This window comes from Crocodylus porosus, unplaced genomic scaffold (assembly GCF_001723895.1).
Source record: "Crocodylus porosus isolate Cpor-Errol unplaced genomic scaffold, CroPor_comp1, whole genome shotgun sequence".
In the NCBI taxonomy this organism is placed as follows: Eukaryota; Metazoa; Chordata; order Crocodylia; family Crocodylidae; genus Crocodylus; species Crocodylus porosus.
The window spans coordinates 24,726,308-24,750,794 of NW_017728914.1; the positions used below are offsets into that span (position 1 = coordinate 24,726,308).

Consider the following 24,487-nt stretch of genomic DNA (forward strand, 5'->3'; position numbering starts at 1 on the left):
TTCATCCCACGCCTGCCCCATCTGGGCAGCACTTGCTTCTGCACCCTCCCTAACCATGGGAGGGTTGATCTGCCCCCCCCCCAACACAACGGACTTACCAGCTAGAGGCAGCTTTCCATGCTGCCAGGCTCTGCTTCTCGCAACCTGAGTGCCGTGCTGCAGCTGCGTGCACACACAGGCATTTATTGGCCAAATTATCGGCCCCATCCGGCTGATTTCTAATGCAGCCAATTTTCTTTATATCGGTATCAGACTGACGTATCGGTGCACCTCTACTTAAAATCTATTAAACAGAGAAGGGTTTCCTTATATCTTGGTGATTCCACTAATAATTAGATGATTGTATAAAACAGGGGAGGCCAACGTGCCTCGAGTGTGCCATAAGTGGTATAGACAGCCTCTGTGTGTGGCATGCGGCAGATCAGGGAGGGGACAGAAAACAGCAGCAGATAGGGCAGGAAGCAGAAAGCAAAGCAACAGGGGGGTCATGGAGCACATGGCAGGAAGCATAAAGCAGAGTGGTAGATCGGGCAGAGGAAGGGGATTGGAATGGCACTCACGGAAGGTTGGGGGCTAATCTGTGGCATGCCTGCCAAAAAGGTTCGCCCAATTATGGGCTCAACCTGAACTAGCAAGTAGCAAGCATAGCTCCCTGTGCTCCCTTGGCCGCAAGCAGCTTCCAGATGGGAAAGCACATGGTATCCTTCTCTATCTGGGAGTCCCGATTCAGCACTCCTAGCTTCTAAAAAGACTTCCATTTGCTTCAAAGGCTGGGCACTGGCCACATGTTCAATTAAAGGCACAAGAGCAACCAGCTACAAAGTTACTGCACATATTGTATATAATAACCATGTGGCTAATTCCTCATTTTATCACACCATTAACTGAATGAATGTTAATCATGTTTTAAGTGTAACGTCTGTCAGGAGCCTGAATGCCAGTAGAGGGCCATGAGTTGTGAATGGAGGTAGGTCCCCCTCCCCGCTTGTCCCAAAGTGAAGCAACAATACCCTGCAGAGCTTAAGACACCCTCTGTTACCAGCAGTTCCTGCTGATTAGCTCAAGTGGCTACTCTTGTAGCATTCTGGATGTACATATGTCATTCCAAGGCACCAAAGTCTCTCCATGCATGGTAGAGCGAGCTCAGGTACCGAACTCAAGGCTGTACATTCCACGACAAAGGCCAGGCACCTAAAAGTTAAGTCTTGTTGCACTTAGCAGCACAAAACCTACATGTCTTCATTGATCTAATGCAACTCGAACCTATGCATCTGTCCATTTTCACAACAGCAAAAAGAACAACCTCCCCTCCTCAGCCACTGAGCAACTGGAGCATTGAAAAGGTATTTTTTTTCCTATTAATATGCCATCTTCTCCAGTTCTCCCCCATGTAGGCTTAATGGTCACAATAAAAACTACTCAGGGTGATAGTTCCTCAAGTGTGAGAGAAATAGGAAAGGAAGTAATATCTGAGAGTTGTAAGCAGTGTTTGCAATGATGGATCATGAACCAAATCCAGAAGATTAGCTTATTTTCTCTGCATTTTTAAACTCAGGTTTTACACGCTGATTAATTCAATTGACTTCCCAAATGTCTCAAATGTTATGCATCATTCAGCACATCTGTCAGCCATCTGCAAAACCAGTATGTGTGGAGCACCAAGTTTTTGTTTTGTTTGCCTGACAGAAATGCAACTTATTAGTAGTTATTGGTCTTTCCCAAAATAATTAATGATAACCAATATCTACTTGTCTGCAAAGACGTTGAAGCAGTCAGCATTGAACTCACACTCTCTGAAGAATAAAATGTATTTGGGGCAGTTACACAAGTAATTTGCATACTAAATGCCCATGCATCAATGTCACCATTTTAAAACAGCCTGATTGCAAATGATCTTCTAGAGAAGGAAGATAGCAGAAGGATGAGTTCTAGGGGGAAAAAAATTAAACTCAGTATCCATACCAATTCATTTGCGTCTCTACAGTTGTCATGTTCCAATATATTTCTTAATTTAAATTGATTTGAGCTAACAGAAGCTTTCCCAAGGGAGTTACTTAGGTAATTAGCAATATACAAGTCCACTGTGCCTGCATGTGCAATTACACTGTATTGTTTTACACTGGTGACTCACATGTACTGATTAGGATTCAGAACATTCAGGAGAAAAATGTAATTGATTTGAATGGTTTCTGGCAATTGACAAATGTCTAGCATTAGGTTATATTCCCCTCAGGTAAGCAGAGTGCCTTGCTTGCTAATATTAATGTTTTCTTTGCGTAGCCAAAAAAGAAAATAGTTACTGATGACTTCTTCCAGTCTGAATAATAGCTACTGGCCTCCTTGTATTGCAGCTTATCTGATCACTTGTGCAAACTGTGAAGCATTTAATGAGAAATAGCCCGCTTTCTCTTTGCACTTGTACAGACATCATAATCTCTCTCCATTCTACTCTCTGTTTGGCTCATGTGTCTCTTCTGATTTCACTGTGGAAAATAATCATATTGTCCCCAGAGAAGTAGTGGCAAGAGAGGAAGCTCAAGATACAGTAATGAAAATTCAGTGACTTCACTGATTAATCTGAACTTGTGCCCTTGCCACCAATAAATCTCTGGATTAATATAAGCTCTATGTGTGAGGTTCTTGTGATGTATCTGCAGATCAAATGCAATTTTTGAACCGCTGTCAGCAAAGTGCTAGTGGCTTGACAGTTCCCAGAATGATCGGTAAATTACAACATACTATGGATTGCAAGAGTCTCCAATGCAGGCCACTAAATGCTATGTGTAATCAGAAAAGTTCAATCATTTCTGGAGATTTAACAAGTTTCCGAGTATTGCTTCCAAACTGTTGCTGGTATCATCAATAACACTGATAAACGTGAATCTGATTTCAAAGCTGCAGGGACCCATCGTCCTTGAAAATCTCTGCATTGAGTCACACAGTTCTTGGGTCTGGCTCTTTATAATCACAGCTGTTACTGAGAATTGCTGTACTTTGGACTATTTCCCACATGCTGTGTTGTCACAAAACCTTTACTTTACAAAGGTCTTGGGTAACCATAATGAACATAACTTATATCTTATGAACACAATACAGCTGGGGGATAGAGCAAGAAACTGGAGTCCCTGGTTCCTGAGTGCCTTAGATGGCAGGTGAATTCAAGAGCTTTCTGTTCTTGGAAGCTGCTGCTTTAGGGGAAAGGAAAACCCCAGAACTATACTCAGCACCGCCTTGTTATTCTTGGCCAGTCTTTGTAAATGCCTCCAACTATTGTTAGCACAGGTCAACATTAATTCCCAGATTTAAAGTGACATTTGTCAAATGAGGGCAAACCTCTCTCTAATCTAAGTGATTGTGTTGGGTCAGAGTTGGAACAAAATGCAGGGTTTATATCTGAGTGAAATGCAGGATGATGGCAGGGAGGCTATGTGATGACATATGTATGTTTCTTTGTTTTTAGTTTTTATACAAAAGCAGATATTGCAATGCACAATATCATTTATGGAGTATATATGGAATATAAAATCTTAAAACAAAAGTGAAAATTTCCCCAACTGGAGAAATTTATTCCAGTCCTCCAACAAAATAAGTAAATTAATTTAAATAAAGGGGAGGGGGTTAATAAACTAAAGTTCTGCTTGTAAACAACTTAAGAAATGACATTTTGTCAATTTAAAAACAACATTCTTTTAACCTGGCTGTGCCCTTTTCAAAAGTTAGTTATTTAAGGTCTTAACAACCAGCAATAATTTCAGTTTTTTTAAATGGTGACCTGGTTTAGTGAGCCACTTACATAGTCCTATAAGCAAGCTGTTCCACCAACAGTCCTTGACCACTGCGCAGACCAGGGAAGGATAACTACTATTGCCTGGGGAAAATGTGCTGCTCTTAATTCCATCCCACCATCTGAGCAGAGGCTGTCTAATACCATAAAAATGTCTATTAAGCCTTCTGATAAGTGTATAATGCCTTTTAAACGAGGAGTATGGCCCAGATGAACAAAAAGACGTAAGCACCTGAATCCCATCTACATTCCACGAATGTGGAGAAGTTTGAAAATCTCATCATTTCACTGTGAGCTAGTCCACATCAAAAAGTACAAGACCATTCTGTGTGACCATCAGAATTGACTGCTACCAGATCAACTGAACTGACTCATGTCTTAGACAGGTGCGTTGCTTTGAAAGAGGCCGCAATCTACTCATTCAAGCATCCATGAATTCTCAAACACTACAAGATGTTTTACTAGAGATCAGAATACCAGTCAAGACAGAAAAAGACAGTTCAGAAATCTGGTATCAATTCCTTAAAGGATGCCCATCTGATGGAAGTCTGAGTTGGCACAGGGAGAGACCTAGGTCACTGAGAATCAATCAACTGCTAAAGAGCTGTATCTTTCAGGAGTTCAGAAGGGAGGGGCTTAATGATGCATGACTAAGAAGGGGCCTTATGTTACAGAAGGCTTTGTAACAAAATACTCTGGTGCTTGTGATGCAGATGTCAAAGCTAAAGAGCTCATGACTTTCACAGGCAAAGAAGAGGCTGTAAGTCAAGGACTCCCTGGCTAGGGACAGACACTACACATAAACTGGTTTAAGTGATCAGCAACTGGTATAAATGTGTAACAGAGCATATGTTCATAAACCAGTTTGAAAATAGCTGAAATCAGTTTGAGATAAACCCAGTTGAATGTAGTATCAGACTTAACTGATTTTGGTCAAACCGGATTATTCAATGTCTGTCCCAGACCCTTTGCTAGTTTAAGCTAAATCAGACACCCCCAGTATCCCGGCTCTCATTCTGGGATGGGCAGGGCTCTCTGCTCCACAGCAGGGCTAGCCCCTCCCCTCTGCTCCCTGGCTGCAGCTCTGGCAGACACTTGCAGGCACAGCAGCATTTGCCTGGCTTCCCTATGCCCTACCCCACCGGCCCCTCACCACTTGTTGTTTAAGCAGAGATCCCTTCCTTCTCCCTCCCACAGCACAGACTGTAGCCAGCATGTGGTATGCTAGCTAATGCTGTGTAAGGCAGATAGGACAGTGTCCACCTAGGGCTTTTTGGAGGTAATCAACAGCTCAGATGGTAAAGTCTCTGCATTCCTTCCTTCGAAAAAAGCTGTTTTAACAAGGCCTTGTAATGAGCAAGGCTTTGTTTTCTGATGGGGTGTTAAATGCTGATAACAGAGCTGATAAATGCTCTGTTATCAAGGGGGGGGGAACCCCTCCCTAACCACAGTGTCCTATGCAGGCCCGGGCATGCCTCCCTCGGCTCACCCTTGTGGAAGCAAAGGGAGGGCTGCTCCAGCACCCCCAGCTTCTAGCCTGAGGCACTGCAGACATGTGCCTGCATTTCTAGGATGTCTGTCTGGTTACAAAGCTGATTTAGCCTAGCCAGGTTAGGCTAACCTGCAAAGATTTAATCAACTGAGGCTCAAGCTTTTTTTCATGTCTACCCCTAGCTCCAAAGACTATACTGCTGTGAGAATCATGAAAATGTGTCATCATCACTTGCGAGGCAAATGCTCTCCTCCTCCAGCCAGCACCCTGTGCCTGCCCTAGGTACCTTCAGAGACTACTGCCCCAGCTGCCGCCTTTTCCCACCCTTCCCCACCCCTAGTCAGCCCCTATGCCACCCCCACCACCCAGCTCCTAGCCCTGCGCTCTGTTGCAAGTGGGCAAGTGCACAGATGGAGCCTCATTTTGAAGCCCAGCTCATTTCTTCCACTCCTCCCATGCTCCCAAGGCTGGCAAAAGGCACTATGGGGGTAGTTGCTGACATGTGAGACCCTACAGAAGCAGCCTCAGCAGCAGGAGTTGCCCTTGCCCCCTGAGGTACACAAAATGAAAAGAACAGGGCACAGAAGGGTGAAATCTTGCCCCTCTTGCTTTTAAGTGGCACCAGTTTGATTACTGATTCTCATCCTGTTTAGCCTTCAGGCCCTACCCCCCCATACCTTTTCTGAATTCAGATCTAGCTCAGTGGTCTTCAGCAAGGGTGCCATGAAATTCAGAAAAGTTAAGTTTTTTTTGTTTTCTTAACAATATATCTCAGCATTGGTATGTTTTCCTCTGACTGGCGAATGGAAGATGGTATAGGTTTTGGGAAAAAAGAAGTGTGCGCATAGGTATAAGTAAGACTGAAGTGTACTACCAATTTTAGTCCAGAAAAAAAAGTGTGCCCGAGGTATCAAAAGTCTGGGAAACACTGTTATATTTCACTGTTTTGACGTAGTGATCTTACAAGATTAGAGGCCAATGAGTGGACATGTTCTGTGTCTTTGTAGTGCTGAGCCTTAAACTATGCATCAACAGATGTTTCTGAGCTACACAGAGGTTGTTTGTCTGCTTTTCACAACACTTTTCACCCAGGAAGTTTCATAATTAAGCAATTATTTTCGTTCTATCCCAAGTAAAGGGAAAAACAAAATTTAAAAGGCCCATTGTGCCAAATTAGTAACAAGCTGTTTATATACCGCATGGGAGCAATTCCTTGGAGATTATTCAAATAGCTGCCTATGCTTCCTGCCTTCCCTGCTTCCTGCACTATTTGCCTATGCAAGGGGACACGACTAACATTTGGACAGTACTCTGTCACAGCTTTCTACCTCTGTGTAGAGGTGAAGGTCCTTTGCCTCAGTTACATGCTGTGAGCTGTCAGTGGTATGTCAGATGTGCTTGCATAGATCTGCTCAGGCTTTGAAGACAGAATAATCATTGGAATCTTTCTAAACAGACTGTCATCATAGATTAGCCTGAGTCGGCAGAAGCATCAGCCTGCAGCTGCACCCACAGGCCCACAGGGTCATACAGGATGTAAAGTTAGTATAAATGTAATCCATGGGTGGAAAATTAAAATGGATTCAATGCTAAATCCTTTGTACGTCCAAATTCTTAACCTTCTACTATGCTGCTTATAGCTCTTGAGGCCTTGTCATATGGGACACTTAACATGCATTCAATTTAGAATACAGTAAGTGTTTCTATGCCCTATTAAAAGTCTGAATGTATTCTGAGCAGTTGCAAGGTAATGCTTACAATCATCTTAGCCTATTCTAGACCGACTGGAGCTGCCTCCCTCCCCATGACACTGACCCCAGCACCAGGTGCAGTAGTTCACATGTCTACTTATGAGGATATGCAACCCTAACACCTTGAGCCTGCACCTACCCCGCTGCCTGCCCAGCTCTGCACAGGCTGGGAGCACCTGCCCCAATATGCCAGGGCAGGATGGGTCTATTGCTGGCACTAGGCAGAAGGTGGCAAAGGGAGCTGAGCTGGGGAGAGGGTGCTGCTCTCAGTGATAAGCGAAGATCCAACAGCAGATCCACAAGGCAAGCCAGGTTTCTGCCACTGGCAGTCTTGAACCAGCCCTGGTATGGTGCCAGGGCTGGGACAAACAATCAGCTATACTGGAATCAGAATCTGGAACTTCTATTACCTCCAGAGAGCAGTTGAATGGGAGCTGAGCATGTGTTACTTAATACAAACTAGAGATACTTCTCCCATGAAAAATCGTGACTTTGCTACAATATGAGCGAATTTAGCACATTTTACTGCTTGAACACACAGGCACTTGTGTTTTAAGTGCAGTTAACACATCCTAAGCGTAACATGCAACATGGCCCTCAGTGATGTAGAGACTTATCTGAGAGGCAAAATGATTTTGAGTCTACAGAAAAGAGCTGAAGCAAGGAACTATTTCAATGAAAGCGGAGGGTACTTGGCACCTCATGTTATCGGACACAAGCACCACGCACTTCAGCTTATTCAAACATGTAGCTTTCTTTGTGAGACGGTGGAATGCAGATATTCTGACTAGCACGGTGTATTTTATCTATTTATTTTGAAGGACTTGCTTTTCAAGCTTAGTACTCTACCCCCCACACTACATGACCCTACTGAGAACACATATGCTATGTACTTTAAGTGCATTAGAAACAATCATGCCAAGGCCAAAGCAACCTGAAAGGGTCTCCCTACAAGCAGACCAAAGGCAAATATGCTCCATTGTCACCCATCTCAGACAGTCTGAATGCTTGGCTAAGAAGCTCTCCCCACCCAAAACCCACCAAAAACCATGACGAGAGTCCAGTTAAGCACATCTGGATATTGGTTTGTTTTAGAATTGCAGGTGATAGTTTTCAACCTCCTTTAAGTGATGGCCATCTGAATCTCATTTTTTAATCAATCAAGTTTCACAACACCCATATGATGTCAGAAAATACTATTTCGTTTTTACCAATAGAGAAAAGTGAGGCACATGGAGTCTAACTGACTTATTCAAGGCACAGAACAGAAATTTGAACAACTCCTAACCACTGAACCAACCTTCTCTTGTGCCTAGGATCATGTACCTATTACAAGCTAAGAAAGGGGCAACATTTAAAAGGGGCAGTGATAGGGAACTTAACTAAAGACAGCCATAAACCACCGCATTACCAGAACGTGCAATTTCGGCCTCTGAAAGAATAGCTCGAAGCCAGTAATCTACAGCTGGAGTCTCCCTATTATTATTAATGACTTGTTCATGTATTTATTTCTGCCCTAGAAATCATGGATGAAATCCTAGCCCCACTGTAGTCAAGAGGATTTAATGCTATGTATAGAACTGACAATGCATTTTTTTTCTCATAAATTACAGCTTGAACTAGAGAACAGAATTGTAATATGTTTCTACCACTTCTGGAGACAAACTACCATATAAAAAGGCTGCTATGAGCCAGGTGAGTTTTGGTAATGGTCTCATAATTTTCTTTTAACTAAAGGGAAGGGTTTTCTCTTACTGGCCAGCTGAAGGAGATGGTTCATTGAATAATGTGTGTTTGGCCTGATAAAACACATTCTGTACAGTAAACAATTATAAATTCTGGAAAAAAATGAAAACCCCATTACCTTTTCATGGTTTTCTATTAAAATTTCAATCACTATATTCTGGAATTTGATGTCCATAATTGCTGCAACTGTTTCTTCTTGAGGTCGTAGGAGTGTTGGTCCAAACACCACACCCAGATTAGCAACGGTCATTAGATTCTGTTTGTGGTTATTAGCGACTCTGTAGGGAAAAAGTAACAGGTTTTAGAAATCATTAGGATACAAACCCCCATCCTGTTTCAAAGTTATCACAAAGCCCGCTTACATTTTTAAACTCCCAATAAGATCCTTCAACGTTCAGCCACATGGAAAACAGCAGATTTAACCAGTGTGTTACCAGTATAATTTCAGCCTCAGGACCTTGACAGATGCAGTGAAAACCGAATTGCCTCCACACTTCTCTGCCTACTGAATCTCAAGTGGCTGAGAGTTGGAATCTGCAGGCTCCTCTCAGGAAAACATTTTGAATCATTCATGTTTCAAATCTTTCCAAAGACAAATCACTGGAACTTTATATACGCTAATTCTACACCTCAATGACAGACCTCTAGGGTGCCTATATGGAAGCACGGAGGCTGCTCCGATTCCAATTCCAGCACATCGGGGCAGACTCAGTTAATCAAGTCTGCACCCCAGCAGCCTCCTGCATATCGTCTCTGAGCGTCCTCACGCTTAAAAATGGTAGTGGGGGCACCTGATCTGAAGCTCATCGAACAAGCTTTAGTTCAAGCACACCCACTGCCATTTTTAAGCGTGGGGATGCTGATACGTGAGACGTGGCTGTGCCTGAATTAAAGCAGGTCTCAGAGCCACGCTAACTGAAGCGCTGCCCCCCAGCCCTCAGAGCACGTGTAAAAGTGCCACTACTATCCACATTTCAAGTCACTGTGGTTCATTTAGGCTCTTGCCTTCATCTATGGTCAGTCCTGATCCAGTCCAATCATAATGATTTGGAAAGTAAAGATTTTGCCGTTAGCAACAGCCATTAATATAATTTCTGGTTAACTGAAATTTTCAAAGTAATTTAGTATTATTCAAACTTAGCCTCTTGCTGTTACCTACTGATTCTGTCTATCCTTGCTTATGAGCACCTCCAGTGCCCTGCAGCTGTCCCTGATGCTGGAAGCACCTCCTCAAAATTCAATGAAGAGCAAAAACACTATGGGCTTAAATGTATTCCATGGAGAACTGCATTACTACTCTGGCGGCAACTTCTGCTACCCAAAACTTCAGTCATTAAAGATAAAAATGCACACAGAAAAAAGGTAGCTGTAACTGATTATCATTTACCTAATAGCAATTAACCAATTCATCACCAGATAAAATAGACAAATAAACAAATATATGTAAGGTTGCAGACATATATAATATATATAAAACAAATAATATATACATATACCGTCTATAACGAAATGCAAAGCACACAATTTTTGAGTGCTCGATCTGTGATATTTAAAAAGAGACCTGATTTTCAGTGAGCACATTTGGGGGGGGGCGGGGGGGGCAGGAATCCAGCCCTCTTAAGACATCTCAAGTTTGAAACAAAACTGAAACACCTAAAAAAAAATCACCAGTCAGTTTAGAAACCCTTCACATATGAACTAAGGCATAATGGACTATTTTAAATTATGCATGTAATTAGTTAAACGGATTAAGACAACATTATTTAGGAAGATAATGTGAAAAGCAGTACATTCTTCTCTCTCTTTCACACACACCCTAAAACTATCACAGAAAACCAAAACTTAAGCACCAGGTAATTAAGTCCATAAAGTTACAATTGTCTGACTACTGGCACTGTTGGTATAAGAATATAAAAATGTATTTATACCTAACAAAAGAAAATCATCAGCAAAAGTCACTCAGTTATGAGTTAGAAACTGCCAGATGGAACACAAAAAGGACAGTAAATTGACTAAAGAGAGAGGCAATTCATTACCTATATTTAGAGATGCTACTAGAAACAGACAGCTAAATAAACACTTTAGGTAACAACATATGCCAGGTGTGTCTATAATGACATACTTCTCTACACGGCTGAGATTGCATGGCCTGCTCTTTACCACGTGCAGTACTAAGGCACGGATCAAACCATTTAATCAGATATTCAGCTTAAATTCTGCCAGTGCTGGGTCACAAGCTGTTTAAATTCGGTATGTGAAAATTCTTCCACCGTATTATGCCACGGAATTATTCTGAGCTGCCTCTCAAGAGTTTCCCGACCGGAAGGGTTCCGGCAAGTGAATCAGTGGGAGCTAACCTAGCCTTCAAGTCCCTTCCTCCCTTGTTCTTCCCTCATCCCAAGAAGATACTAGCACCGAGGGATTCTGGACTGTGCAAGAAGAGCATGACTAGCACGTCTTCAGGTAGACAAGAAATTTCATCCATGCTGAGAGTTAATTTCTCTACCTTTCTAGAGCACCACATAAGATGAAAGTCTCTGACACCACCTTCCACCAAGACCTTCCTAGACTTAAAAGTCAAGAATTGGTTAAAAGTTTCAAAACACCCAAGTCCCACTGAAGCTCACTTTGGTGCCTCTGAAAATACTTCACTTGTAAGTATCACTTGTCTCAGTGTCAGGAAGCATTGTATATATTATTGCAGTTCTGCCTGTTCGAGAAATCTCTTCAATCAATGAACTACAGTGTTATGGAAGCCAGCAAGGCCTCAAGCTGCACCAGAAAAGGCTTAAGTTACCAAGATAAGAAACTGCAATTGTAGCACACTGTTTCCCTTAGTAAGTAGCACTGGGCTGAGAGAAGGGCAAGCCCACATTGGTTTAGCCCAGGGTCAGGCAGTTATTTTGGCTGAAGGTCTGGCAAGCTGTTGAAGGCCCCATGGGTAGCCCCACCCCTTGACAGGTGCCCTGTCCCTGGTCGCCCTCTTCTGACTGTAAGTCCCACCCCCTAGCCCCCGACTTGCCACCAGAAGTCCTTCCCCTTGCCCCCAGAAGTACTCCTTTCAGCAAAGGCCTTTACCATCTCACAACCAGAAAAATACTAAATTATATTTTAAAACCTGAACATCTAAAACATTCATTAATTTGATTTCAAAAAATATTTTTGTCCTGGTGTACATGCGTTTGCATAGTGTACATAGAGGTGATTGTATATAATAGCTTAAAATTAAGACTTATTCTTGTATGTTGGGGGGGGGCTTTGTGGGGAGCTGTGGGTGTGTGGGGTAGGGAGTGGTTTGGTGTAGGGTAGGGTTTCTCAACTGGTGGGACGCATCCCACTGGTGGGACATGAAAGTCCTCTAGGTGGGACTCGGGTCATGGTGGCAAAACCGGAAGTGCCATGGCAGGATTTCCGGTTTTGCTTTTGCGCCCTTCGATTGGTTGCTGCCCTCCCACTCGTCAACTGGTGGGATCAGGATTTTTTGAGTAGGCAGGACATAAGGTGCAAAAGGTTGAGAACCACTGGTGTAGGGGCTGTGCGTGTGAGAGGAGTAAGCATGTGGGGGGGGTGTGGATATGTGGGATGTAGGTGGGTATAGGGTTTGTGGGGGGCTGTGTGGGAGGGAGGGTAGCTGGGGAGTATAAGGGGGTGTAGGCGTGGGGGTCTGTGTGTATGGCACTGTGAGGGGGGTGGGTACAGGTGTATGGTGGGGTATGTGTCACTCACCCTACAAACACAAACGCGCACACACACACACACCCTTCCTACTTGTGGCCCAGGGATACTGGCGCGGCCCATGCTCCTGTGGTTTGGCAATGCAGCTGGGAGCCACATGGTGCTGGAGCAGTGCGGGGGCAGGAAGGTAGGGAAATGGCTGGGGATGGGATGGAGTGGGGCTGGGCTGCTGAGTCCTGTTGCCAGCTCCCCCTGGATCCTACTGCCCCTGTCTCCTGTCATCTTTGACAGGCAGCCAGGAGCAGATAAATATTAATTTTCTAATTTTTTAAGGGGCCCCGCAGGCCAGATAGAATAGCCTGGCATGCCGGATCCAGCTCACAGGCCGTATTTTGCCCGCCCCTCATTTAGCCGCTGGGGAGTCTCTGTACACTGCAAGGGCTCTACAGACCAAAGCCAACACATGCAAGACTGACCAAGGAGATAATGCAACACAACCGCTCCAGATGAGGGTCTCATATTTTAACAGAAATAAAGTGTGTGTGTGGGGGGGGGGGGGTTTAACTGATCAAGAAGAGCAATTCTCCATCTGAAATCGAAGTAGGGAAGAAAAGATCATTGCAATCTGACCATAGCAATGCTGAAGCTGGTAAGCAGATGCACTTCATCCTCCATCTCATTTCAGTTTCTTCCTCTCCCAACTATAAAGATATCATCTTCCAACAGCCGTCACTTCCTATTTCTTTCTACATTTAAAGGGTTACAGAAACCAGAAAGGTTCAAAAGTGTCACCCTCCTCCTCCTCAGTTCAGCCATATGACAGGAGTGGGACAGAAAGGTGTACTTAGCAACGGACAGCAATTGTCATTGGCAATCCCTTGATTCAAGGATGATCTTTACTACAGCTCATTGATGGACTCGGTGACTTAAAAGTCCGATCCTTGAGCCACAGACCTGTCTGTAGAAGTTACACATCTTTCTTCAGGGGAGAGTAGGATATAGGCTAGAATTTCTCTTTTTCCTTCCTCTCATCTTTGAAGGCAAGACACTTTACCACAAAATGGGCGGTCACTTGGTTGAGGTTGCAGCAACTTTGGAGTCAGTCAGCAGCCAACCCCTCCCAGGTCTTGATGTCAGCATCCATTTTCTTGAGGTATGGCTTCAATGCGTCCTTGTAGCATTTCCTCTGACCACCATGAGATATCAGCCCATTAATAAGCTGGGAGTAGAGCTCTTGTTTTGGGAGTTAAAACTCAGGCATTTGCATACAATGTCCGCCCAACAGGACTGGTGATTGGTGATTGAAGATCACCAACTCAATGCTGCTAACAGTGGCTTCAGCAAGGATGCTGTTGTTTGTGCAGCAATCTTCCTATTTGATGTGGAGGATTTTCTGAAAGCACCTATCTCTGCAGGCTCTTGAGACGATGACAGTAGGTAGCCTATGTTCCATATCCACAGAGGGGAATGGGGATGATGACTGTGTTGTAGACTGGATTTTGGTGTCTTTCTGGTGATTGTGATAAATAAAGATTTGACAAAGCAAGTTCCCAAAGGAGACACCTGTACATCAGATCCTGTCCTGGATCTTTTCACCCATGTTCAATCTCTCAGACAGGTGGCTACTAATGTAGGGGAAGTGCTTGACTACCTTCAGGGTTTTTCCCTCAATGGTAATTTGGGAAGGGTGGTCATATTAATGGGCTGGGGAAGGTGGAGCACATTAGCCTTGTCACTGTTGAGAGAGAAGCCCAAAGTTTAGTAGATTTCTCTGAAGAGATCCAGTGCAGTCTGGAAGCTCTCTCAGTGTGTGCAAGGATGGTACAGTTGTCAGCATACTGACGGTTAAGTGTGGTTGTTGTGCTTTGGTTTTCAACTGAAAACATCCCAGATTGAAGAGTTCTCCATCCGTTTTGTATTTTATGTCAATTCTAAAAGGAAAGCAAACCAAAAAAAATGCAGAACAGAGTTGGGGCAAGGACACATCCTTGCTTGACCCCAGGTTGGATAACACAGATCTGTCTCCAATCTGCTACACAGGATAATCACAGTTATCTGGTCATGAAAAAGCCTTAGGATGGACCTGGATGTACTTTTTAGAACATGCAAATCTGGCCAGTACTTTCCACAAGGCTTTGCAACTGATGGAATCAAAGGCCCTAGTGAGGTCAATAAAGGCCATATAAAGGTCCTGGTGTTGTTCCCAACAATTTTTTGGACCTTGTGGACAACAAAGATAAATTTCAATTGACCTGTGGGATGGTCTGAAAACACACAGATTCTGGCTGGATTTCCTCAGCAAGATGGTTCAGGAGAATGCTGGCAAGGGTTTTCCCTACTGTTGACAGGATGGCAATACCTTAATAGTTCTCACATACAGACATAGCTCCTTTCTTGAAAACAGTCATGATGCTGGCATTTCTCAGGTCAGCCAAGGATCTCTTCATTGTGCCAAATTCATAGAATAAAATTTGTGTAGTCTCAGTACCAGTTCTTTGCCATCAGCCTTGTAGCATTCAGCAGGTGTGCCATCTAGTCCAGTAACCTTGCTGTTCCTCGTTTCTTTGATGGCATGCCAGACTTCTTCTAGGATAGGAGGATTGGCAAGGGATCCTCTTTCAGGGTGTTAGTGGATGGACTTGACGGTGGCGTCAGCCGCAGTGGACTCAAGGTTCAGGAGCATCTCAAAATGCTCTTTCCACATGGCTTGGATAGATTCAATGTCTTTAAGGAGCATCAAACCATCCTGCAATTGCAGTAAGGTAGGACTGTGGAAAGTTGGGCTATAGATGGCTTTTGTTGCTTGAAAAAAACTATGCATGTCTTGTTTATCAGCACAGAGCTGAATCTCTGGATTTATCTTGCCACCACTGGTTTTTGTTTCCTAGATCCTCCTTTGAGCTTTGGCTTTCATGAGCTGACATCTCCTTCTCCTGCTGAGATGAGGTATCATCTTGCCACATAGAATGAACCATTCTCTTCCAGTCAAGGTGAGCTTGGATCTCAGTGTCACTCTCATTAAGACCATCTTGGTCTCAATGGGTGGTATAGCTAATGAATTCAGCACAGACCTTATAAACGGTGGTTTTAAAACACTTCCAGAGTTCCTCAATGTTGCCTTCCTTTGCAGACAGGGCAGAGAATTTTCCATGGAAACACTGTTGAAGATTCTTACTGACTTTTGGTTCTTGAAGAGATTTGGTGTTGGCATGCCAGACTTCTTTTTCACATTGTGTTTGGCTATTTTCAGTGTTTCAGAGAATGCTGGATGTTCATAATTGATCTGACAAGACAATGATCTGCCCAGCAGTCATTAGTTGTTCATATGGCTTGCATGATATGGACACCTATTTGATCACGGGCTCTAACAAGAACATAGTTGAGGTGCCAGTGCTTAGAGCGAGGGCATCTCCATGTGTTCTTATATTTGTCACTCTGTGAAGATGGTGTTCATGATGACAGGACCCTGCTCCATGCAGTTGCTCAGGAGAAGGATATCCTTCAAGTTGGCTTTCCCTACCCCTTCCTTCCCAATGGTGACTCTCCAGAGTTCCAGGTCTCATCCATTTTTGGCACTGAAGTCACTGAGGACAATGATCTTGTCCTCCTTGTGAGTATGAGTCAGAACGTGGTCAAGGCTGGAGTAGAACTATATCATCAAGCATTGGGGCATGCACACTGATGATGGTGGTGTACTGGGTGTTGCTGAACTTAAGATAGAGGGTCATAAGATGTTCAATTAATGCCCATAGGGAGCTCCATAAATTGACTGATGAACTGATTCTTGAAGGCGAAGCCATGAAAGCATCTGTCTTGGGGTAATTTCCCCTTCCAAAAGAGGGTATATCCTCCACCCTCTTTCCTCAGCTGACCCTCATTCAATTTTCTTGTCTTGCTCAGAGCTGTAATCTCAATGCATCTCACTAGTTCCCTGGCAATGATGGCAGTTCATCCTTCTGGTTGTTTGTCATCTTGGTTATCCATCAAGATGCGAATGTTCCATGTTTTGAAAATCACCATATTCCAATTATGCGTTTTTGAGACTGCAGAGTATAAAGCAACAAGAGAAACAGCCACTTTCTTCTCAATGCCAATCCAAGAAGTGAACTCAGTGCACCATGTACAATAGGAAAGTATTAGGAAACAATGTACTGTTCTACTCTCTTTTACTCCATGAAGGATGGAGAAGACCGGAGGCATAATGACTTCAGAAAGGAGAAAAATTAAAATTAAATTCTGCTCAGGAACTTTTCATATTCCACAGAGGTATAGGCATGGCTACCTACTGGCTGAAAGAGTTTCCACTAGTCTCTTCAGCATGGGATTTCTGCCTTGCCTCGTCTCTCCTCGCCACACCACAAGGCCTTATGGGCTGCATTTTTTCACTCTCTTTCACGCTGGGGGCTTTCTTGAATCCCATCCCCTCTCTCAGCCACCATTTCCTTGTCCACAAGAGGACATGCTTTATACCTTTATCTTTTCTCTCCTACAGATACTGTTTATACCACCATCTTCCCACTTACAAGTCTCTCCTTTTTTTCTGTCCCCTCACTTGCATGGAACCTCTTTGGTAATACTAATTTGCCTCACTTTTTCTTGAATGGGGAAGGGGAGTCTTAACTATGTACATAAACATTATATTCTCTTACCATGTTGACACTCACATGCTGTGTTAAGCAGCTGCACAGCTTCATGCTTGACTACACACAAATCCCAATGCAGATCAAAACATTTCCAAGATTTTTACAGGGAATTAATTCTGAGTTTGAAATCCTAAATCTAAGACTTTATCAAGTCTCACAAATGCTCCAAGATTTCTAAACTCCAATAGTGTCTGCATTTATAATTTATGGACATCTATGTCCACAGACTCCTGTGCAGATTTTGGATAAAAGTTAAGTAGCTATGATTCAGTTATTTGGCATCCAAATAGTTTTGAAAGGACTTGAAATATTTCATAGGATTTTAATGATCCTTGCTGGCTGGGAAAACTTGGCACATTTATAAGAACACCGTTATATTGATCTAAAGTCTTACAAAATAAGGGTCCTTCATTTCTCATTGCCATTGTGAAATAACACATCAGTCTAACAAATTACTTTGTCATTGCATTATTACTGCTAGGCAACTTTACTTGGTTATGCTAATTATTACAGTTTGTATTATTAATGGCTTCCTAGTCACTATATGATTCCACAGTACAAACTGCAGAACTTGGTTATTTAGTGTCATTTCAGGTAACTGGAGATAAGTTGCATGCATATAAAGGACTGGGCAAAAAATGCCCCGTGGACTGGTTCCAGCCCATCAACTATTGTATCCAGCCTGTGGGTGGGAGGGGGGAGGTGGCTGCCAACTCATGAGATCCAGCCCAAGGGAGGCCAGCAGCCCTAGCTGCCAGGTGGTGCCAGATGGGCAGAACTGTTTCCACTGTGCCAGAAGGGCACTCAGGACTGCTTTGCCCAATGCAGACATGGTGGCATCAGCTGTGGATCCAGCAATGTCTCGATCCTCACCTGGAACCTGGCTAGCGTGTCTAGAGATGATGTCAGCGCCTGCCCAGGGCTGCTTCTGCTGCACTGGGAAGGTGGTGGTGTAAGTGACATGTGGGGGAGGGGAGGCACATGCTCCCCCCAGATTTCTGCACCAGTGGCAGGGCTTAGGGCTGCAGCTCAGCCAGACCCAGTGTCCTGCACCACCAATAGCAGTGGCATGATTTCTGCACCAACCACAAGTGGTAGGGCTGCCCATGTCATCTATGCTGCAGACACAGCTAGCAGGTTCTGGGTTAGGAATGGCAATCAGAGCATGCTACAGCTCCAGGTGGGAGGGAGAGAGAAAGAGGTGTGGCTGTCAAGAGGACACCAAAACTCATCACGTGACCTTCCAGCCAAAAAAACCTGCCTATCCCTGATTTAGTCAGTATAAGTTATGTCCCTATACATTCAGGTTCTTTAGAGTTTCTTCAGGTTTTTTGGCTATATTGTTCTTTTAACCTTTTATTCCTTGTGCGATAGTCCGGGAGCAACTGTGTTAACGTGTTATGGGTTTCCAGTGCTTTCACATTAGTGTTTTATCATTAATGCCTGTAGAAATCATGTAAAAATACTGAATGGGAAAGTGTAACAGAGAACTCTTGCCCAGCAGAATCAGTGAGGGTCCCTCAAGAGGAGAGCGCAGCCCGGGCAGAGGCAGCTGGCAAGGCTGGGACTAAAGAGTAGCCCTCGTGTCCAGGGCAGCTAATAGACCAAGCAGGCCAAAAGAGGCAGGGCTCTGGGGGTAAAGAGGCTTGCCTTCAGGCTGGAGAGGCAGTGAAGCCCTGGTCACAGAGAGGAAGAGAAAGCTGCTCTGTCATCAGGGCAGCTGGAGGGAAAGGAAGCCTGAATGGACACTGTAAGTAGACCCAGAAGGGGTGCGAGTTTTGCTGCAGTTTTCCCCTTTTGTTTCTGGGTGGTTTAGACAGCAGGCCTGTGGGGCAAAGCCCATAGTTAAGTCTCCATCTGTTACCCTGAAGCTGAGGAAGAACTTTTAGTTGGGATTTTTCCTTTTTGTTTTGTGTTGGACACCTGGAGGACTGAGAACAACTGCAAGAGGAGGTGGAGGTCACTTTGCAGGCAACTTAAAGTTCCTTGGGGGTTTTCACTTCTTGAAGGTGAGAGGTCATACAGAGACAAAGAGAGAGAGATGAGATTTAAACTCTATTAGGCTGAGGGAACGTAGAGGGCCAGAGCCCTACAGTGGAGCCTAATCCCCCAGCTGTGCTGCTGCTACCAGAGAACTGAAGCCAGACTGAGTGGGTCCAGGACTCAAGGTAGCAGCTATTGCAAATCAGGCCCCAGACAAGAGGGTCAGGGCCTGGATAAATGTGAAAGCAGGGAAGCCAAGTGGCCCCAAAGGAACCCTCCCACCCAAGCACCCTTTAAGGCTCCAGGCACTTTCTCTTAATTGATTCCATCGTGGTGTGGCAGGAGAAATACAGGGTAGCAGATGAGAGGAGCAAGAAAAGGGAAGGGGGCAAGCTAGCTGGCCACTAGGACCATATCCTCCTCCTGGCCCCCCAACAGCTAGGCTTGCCTTAGGAATCAGGCTGGGAACCACCAACTGGTGCTTCAGTGCTCTTAAAAAAACAAAAACCTATCAAACTAGTAACTTGTGTATACTGCCCACAGCATGCTGGGATACCAACTGACTTCTTGGCCACCAGACTTGTTCTCCTTTGATCAGTGCATGATTAGTAACTCACATCTCATTACATCAGCAGGGAACTCAGGGTTGGAAGGGGATCACAGAGCTCTAGTCCTCTGGGTCAGTAGTTTTGCTCCAGCCCATATCTCCACTGAGCAAAAATCATCCATCTAATGATTTCTGCAAAATGAACTGCTCGTCTGAGATTAAGTAGTGGGAAGCTAAGGGTCATCTTTAGAATTCTGGACCTTAAACATAAACAGAATGGGCACAATGAACCCTCCCATGAAGTGACATTTCCAGCTATAGTTTAGGTCCAGTGCGAGGTATGGTTAGTTGAGATGCAGCTATCTGTGCCCTAAGGCTAGGGACAGACATTACATGTAAACTGGTTTAAGTGATCAGAAACTGGTTTAAATGGGTAACAGAACTGATGTTCAGTGCACATAAGCCAGTTTGAAAATGGCTGGAACCGGTTTGAGATAAACCTGGTTCAATGTAGTATCAGACTTAACTGGTTTGGCTCAAAACAGTTTGTTTGTCCCAGACCCCTTGCTGGTTTCAGTTAAACCAGACACCCCCAGCATCCTGGCATGCTGTCTGGACTAGGCAGGGCGCTCTGCTTCGCAGCATGGCTGGCGCCTCCCCTCTGCTCCCTGGCTGCAGCTCTGGGAGAGACTCCAGGCTGCTCCCCAACCTCCCCCTCACCACTCCCTGTTAAGCAGGATTCCCCTCCTCCCCTCTGCTCCCTTGCTGGACCTCCAGCACAGATTGCAGTCATCTGCCTGGCTTCTTTCTGCTAAACAGGAATTATTCTACCCCCACCCTTATACCTCTCAGCATTAGCTAGCAGACCATATGCTGGTTACAGTCTCTGCTGTGGAAGACAACAAAGGCAGGCAGGAGTTTGGAGCTAATCAACAGGTAGCTGGTAATGTCCTTCCTTGGAAAAGCTGTTTAAGAAGAGCATGAACTAAAGGAGAGAGGCTTTGTTTTCTTAATGAGTTGATAAACACTGAGTTGAGGTGATAAACTTTCCCTGCTGGGTTGCTGAGGAGGGGAGGGGGTGGGACATTAGAGCATCCTGCAGGGGCCTGGCCTTGCCTCCCTCTATGACAGAAGGCCACCTTTATTTCTCTCCAAAAACTCTGCTCTGTGACAATTTGATTAGGATGGGCCAAGCAAAAGACACACCTTTACCCCATCTCTTTGGGTAACCTGAACTGGATACATTCCTGAGGAAGGGGGAAACCTGCTCGGTCTGCCTATGTGACTGGTATCACATACCTGGGTGAGGGGCTTGCTCCCTGGTGGGCTAGAGTCTGCCCAGCAACTAGTGATGCATTTCAAATTGGTTGGCTGACAGCCAACAGGTGCTGGCCTCCATTGGACCAGGTAAATGAGGTCACAAGGACTATATAAGTTAAGGACTGCCCAGGAGGAAGGGGCAGCAGCCATGAGGGACACTCAGAGACAGAGAAGAGCTGTACCATCAGAAACCTTCTCTCTCTTTCAAAACTCATGATCAAGGAACTGCCTGCCTCCAGAGGGAATCTCCCACTGCCTCTGGATGATACTTGTGAGTAAGCTACCTGAGATCTAACTAGATATATAGCTTGCAGTAACTCAGATGCATGATCAAAGGCTACCCAGCCATGGGAGTTTGCTCTCTGGGATTTCTCTGACATTGCTCTACCCTGTACCCCATTCTAACCCTACCCTCTGTAACCAATAAAGTTCTCCTTTGTACCTAGTATGGGAGATTTATTGGAAGTGGGTCTAAATTATGCCTTGGGGTCCCCTTGGTTCGGCTGACTAAGGGAAACCACTACTTGAGCTTCTGACTGAGGGAAGCATCCCAACTTCTTGACGTGAATCAAGTACCCTTGAGGACTACTAGGCCTGTGTTTCCCAGGGTGCGCAGAGCCAGAATCAGTCCAGAGCCCTGGGTGGTGGCAGTGAAACCCCCAGGCTAGCAGGTATGCTCCAGGAAGGGGGTTGGTCAGATGTGAGGCGCCCCCAGGGAGGCACTCAGAGCCTGGAAGGTGGTCAGCTGCAGGGAGGTGGGTGGCTCAATGCAGGAGTGCCTCCTACTGGCCCGCCACACCCTCCTCCCCCCCAGCTCAGCACTGGAAGGGAAGGGAGGGCTTCTCTGGTGCCCCCTAGCTTCTGCAGGCATGTGCCTGATTTTTTTTTCAGTCCAGAGGGGATATCTTTCTGGTTACAAACTGGTTCACCCTAGCCAGGCTAGACTAACCTGCAAAGATTTAATCAATTCAGGCTCAGGCTTTTTGATCGTCTGTCCCTAACCTAAGAGAGCAGCTGCTAAGCAGAGGTCTCAGTTTTCCAGGGCTGTCCATCCAACTGTTTTTACTAGCTCTACCTTCTCTTTCAGAAAAAGCCGTATTGCAAGAAGAAGAAAATCCATGTTTTGCACTGAATTAGATTATATCTGAGCTGCCTGGATACCATCACATGGCATGACCAGACATAAATTAAGCCAGGATAATTGCTATTCAGGTTTCATTGCAAAGTCTTAAATATTTCTTTGCTGAGCTATCTGAAAATCGGCATTAAATAACAACAGGCAAATAAACCAGAGCCTGATGTCAAGTAAGCCTCACAAACTGCTCTTGCTTTTTTCTTTCTTTTTTACTTGATAAGAATCCTAATTCTATAAACTCCCTCTGACCAGCCAATAAATTTGACCCAAATTTATTTTCATGGAGATCCAATTAAAGAACACATTTCTCCCCTCTCAAATCTCCACAAAGAAACCTAAATTAAGGGGTTATTCTATGCAGGAACATTGCTAAGAGCTGACATAGGTCCACCTGTCAGAGCTGGGGCAGTTGTTGCAGGGCACTGCAGTTTTTAACATCATGCACAGAGTAGAAAGTGCATTGAAAAATGTACTAACTTAAGAATTCTGGGCCATGAGTTCACATCAATGATATTATTTATTGTTGCCGGACATGGTTTTGCGGGTACATGATGTTATCTTGAGTTAATGCATTTTTCTGACTCACTCAGGTCAGCAGTGGCACAGATAACTTCCTCTACGCTCATCAAGTGCCTGACAATTGAAACATACCAGTGAAAAATAAATTTTTATTTCAAAAGAACACACTCTGCTTAAAGGAGTGCCCAGAAATGGGTATTTTTTGCTTGGGAGGAATGAAAATTAACTAAGATCTGTAGTTATCATCTCAGGTATTTTTCCCTGATTAAGACAAAAAGCTTTGAGAAAGCATTTGTTCTCTCTCAGATCTTTGTTGATGTCTTAAGTGTTTTGCTTTGGCACTTGGGACAATTTGGTTGAAAGCTGAGTGCTTTTAACAGATAGCTTATGGGAGATAGTGACAGGCCAAGTAGTAGGCAGTAATGAAGTGGTATCAGCAAACCTTGTATTGCTAGCCATCAAAATGTTCTCAGTGTCTACAGCACTGCTAACATTTTACTCAACATGAAGAGCTGATGCCCCTAGCACTCAGGTAGGTTAGGTCCTATTCCACCTATTAGGCAACTAAGCGGCACTTAGATGTCTACATGTGATCTTGTTCCATTTTGTTGGAATCCCTGAAAAAAATCTGTAATACATCTACTTTCTTAATGTACCTTTATTTTAGCCTTAAGACTAAACCAGTAAGAAGTGTCTGAGACCCACTGGTCTGTTCTGTTAATGGTTTTCAGGAACTCACGCAGGGAGAAACAGGAACACACTTAGTCACTTAGGATTTCTGAGTACCACTTATGGTAGTGTAAGTGTTGCTGTAGCTGTGGCGATCCAGAATTATGTGAGAGGCAAAGATTTCTTAGGGTAATATCTCTTACTGGACTAACTGTGTAGAAGAGTTAGACCAGCTTTGAATGCAAGATATCCTCCTCATCAGGTCACCTGTTTGCTCAGTAGGATTCATCACAAAGAAGTAAGTTAATACAGAAGGGAAGTATAACAACGTATGCAGACAAGGTGCAACCAAAGAACTACGTGTTCCCCTTTGTAAATAATTTTTTCATAGTGTGAGAAGAAGCATAGTCCATGAAAGGCTAAGGATTCTCTGTCATTATTATTATTTCAGTGGCAACATGCAAGCGGTTCCCTGTCCAACTTCCCTTCCTCCAAATCAAATGATTAGCTTCGATTTAATTTGGTTCAGATATGCTCAGGGCTGGAGAGAGCGCGATTACTGAAGTATAAAACTGGTGGTACTTACTGAATAAAATCTAATGAGTTCTGGGAAATGTCCCTGGGTGCATTCAAGTCATCCCTGCCCACTGTTGAGTTTAATTGGGCTACAGCTGATGAACGTGTGGGTGGAGACTATGAAGGAGGAGAAAAACAACTAACTGGCATTTTAACTGCTCCTGCTGTTCAGCTCCTCTCCCTTTATGGAGAATGCAGGTTTGTAAGCCTAAGGGGAAGAGGGATCTTGAGCTCTCCAAGTGTTTAAAGATGTTTCATTGTGCAGACACCCAGAGGGAGTACACTGATTGCAAAGATCAAAAGCTGAAAAGCACTGAACAATTTGCATTCAGTGAAGCAGGGGTGTCACAGACATGGCCCTCAAGCCAGATCCAGCCTGCAGAGCCCTATCATTTGGCCTGAAGTGCTACCCGTGGGTCTCAAATGAACACTGCATGCAGCATGCGTTACCCCAGCTCCATGGGGCTAACGCTTTTGGTATAAACTCCACATAGTGCAGGGGTTGGAGCCAGCACACGCACCGCAGGCAATGGGGTCAATCTGGGGTGTGCACTGCATGCATCAGCTGCTGTGGACCACCCCTCCATGTTGGATTTGGGGCCAGTCCAGATTGGGCCTGCAGGCTGGCCCCATATGCTGGAACTGGC

The 24,487-nt window shown here is 44.5% G+C and overlaps 1 protein-coding gene across 2 annotated transcripts in view; it reads right to left on the bottom strand.

The window, feature by feature from the left end:
* The window catches only part of ARHGAP26 (Rho GTPase activating protein 26), a 313,273-nt gene that overhangs the window by 92,686 nt on the left and 196,100 nt on the right, over window positions 1-24,487 (bottom strand). For both annotated transcript variants that reach the window (XM_019535005.1, XM_019535006.1), the window contains exon 18: window positions 8,892-9,051. In XM_019535005.1, the coding sequence (XP_019390550.1) occupies window positions 8,892-9,051 (160 nt within the window). The remainder of the gene's footprint in view (window positions 1-8,891; window positions 9,052-24,487) is intronic.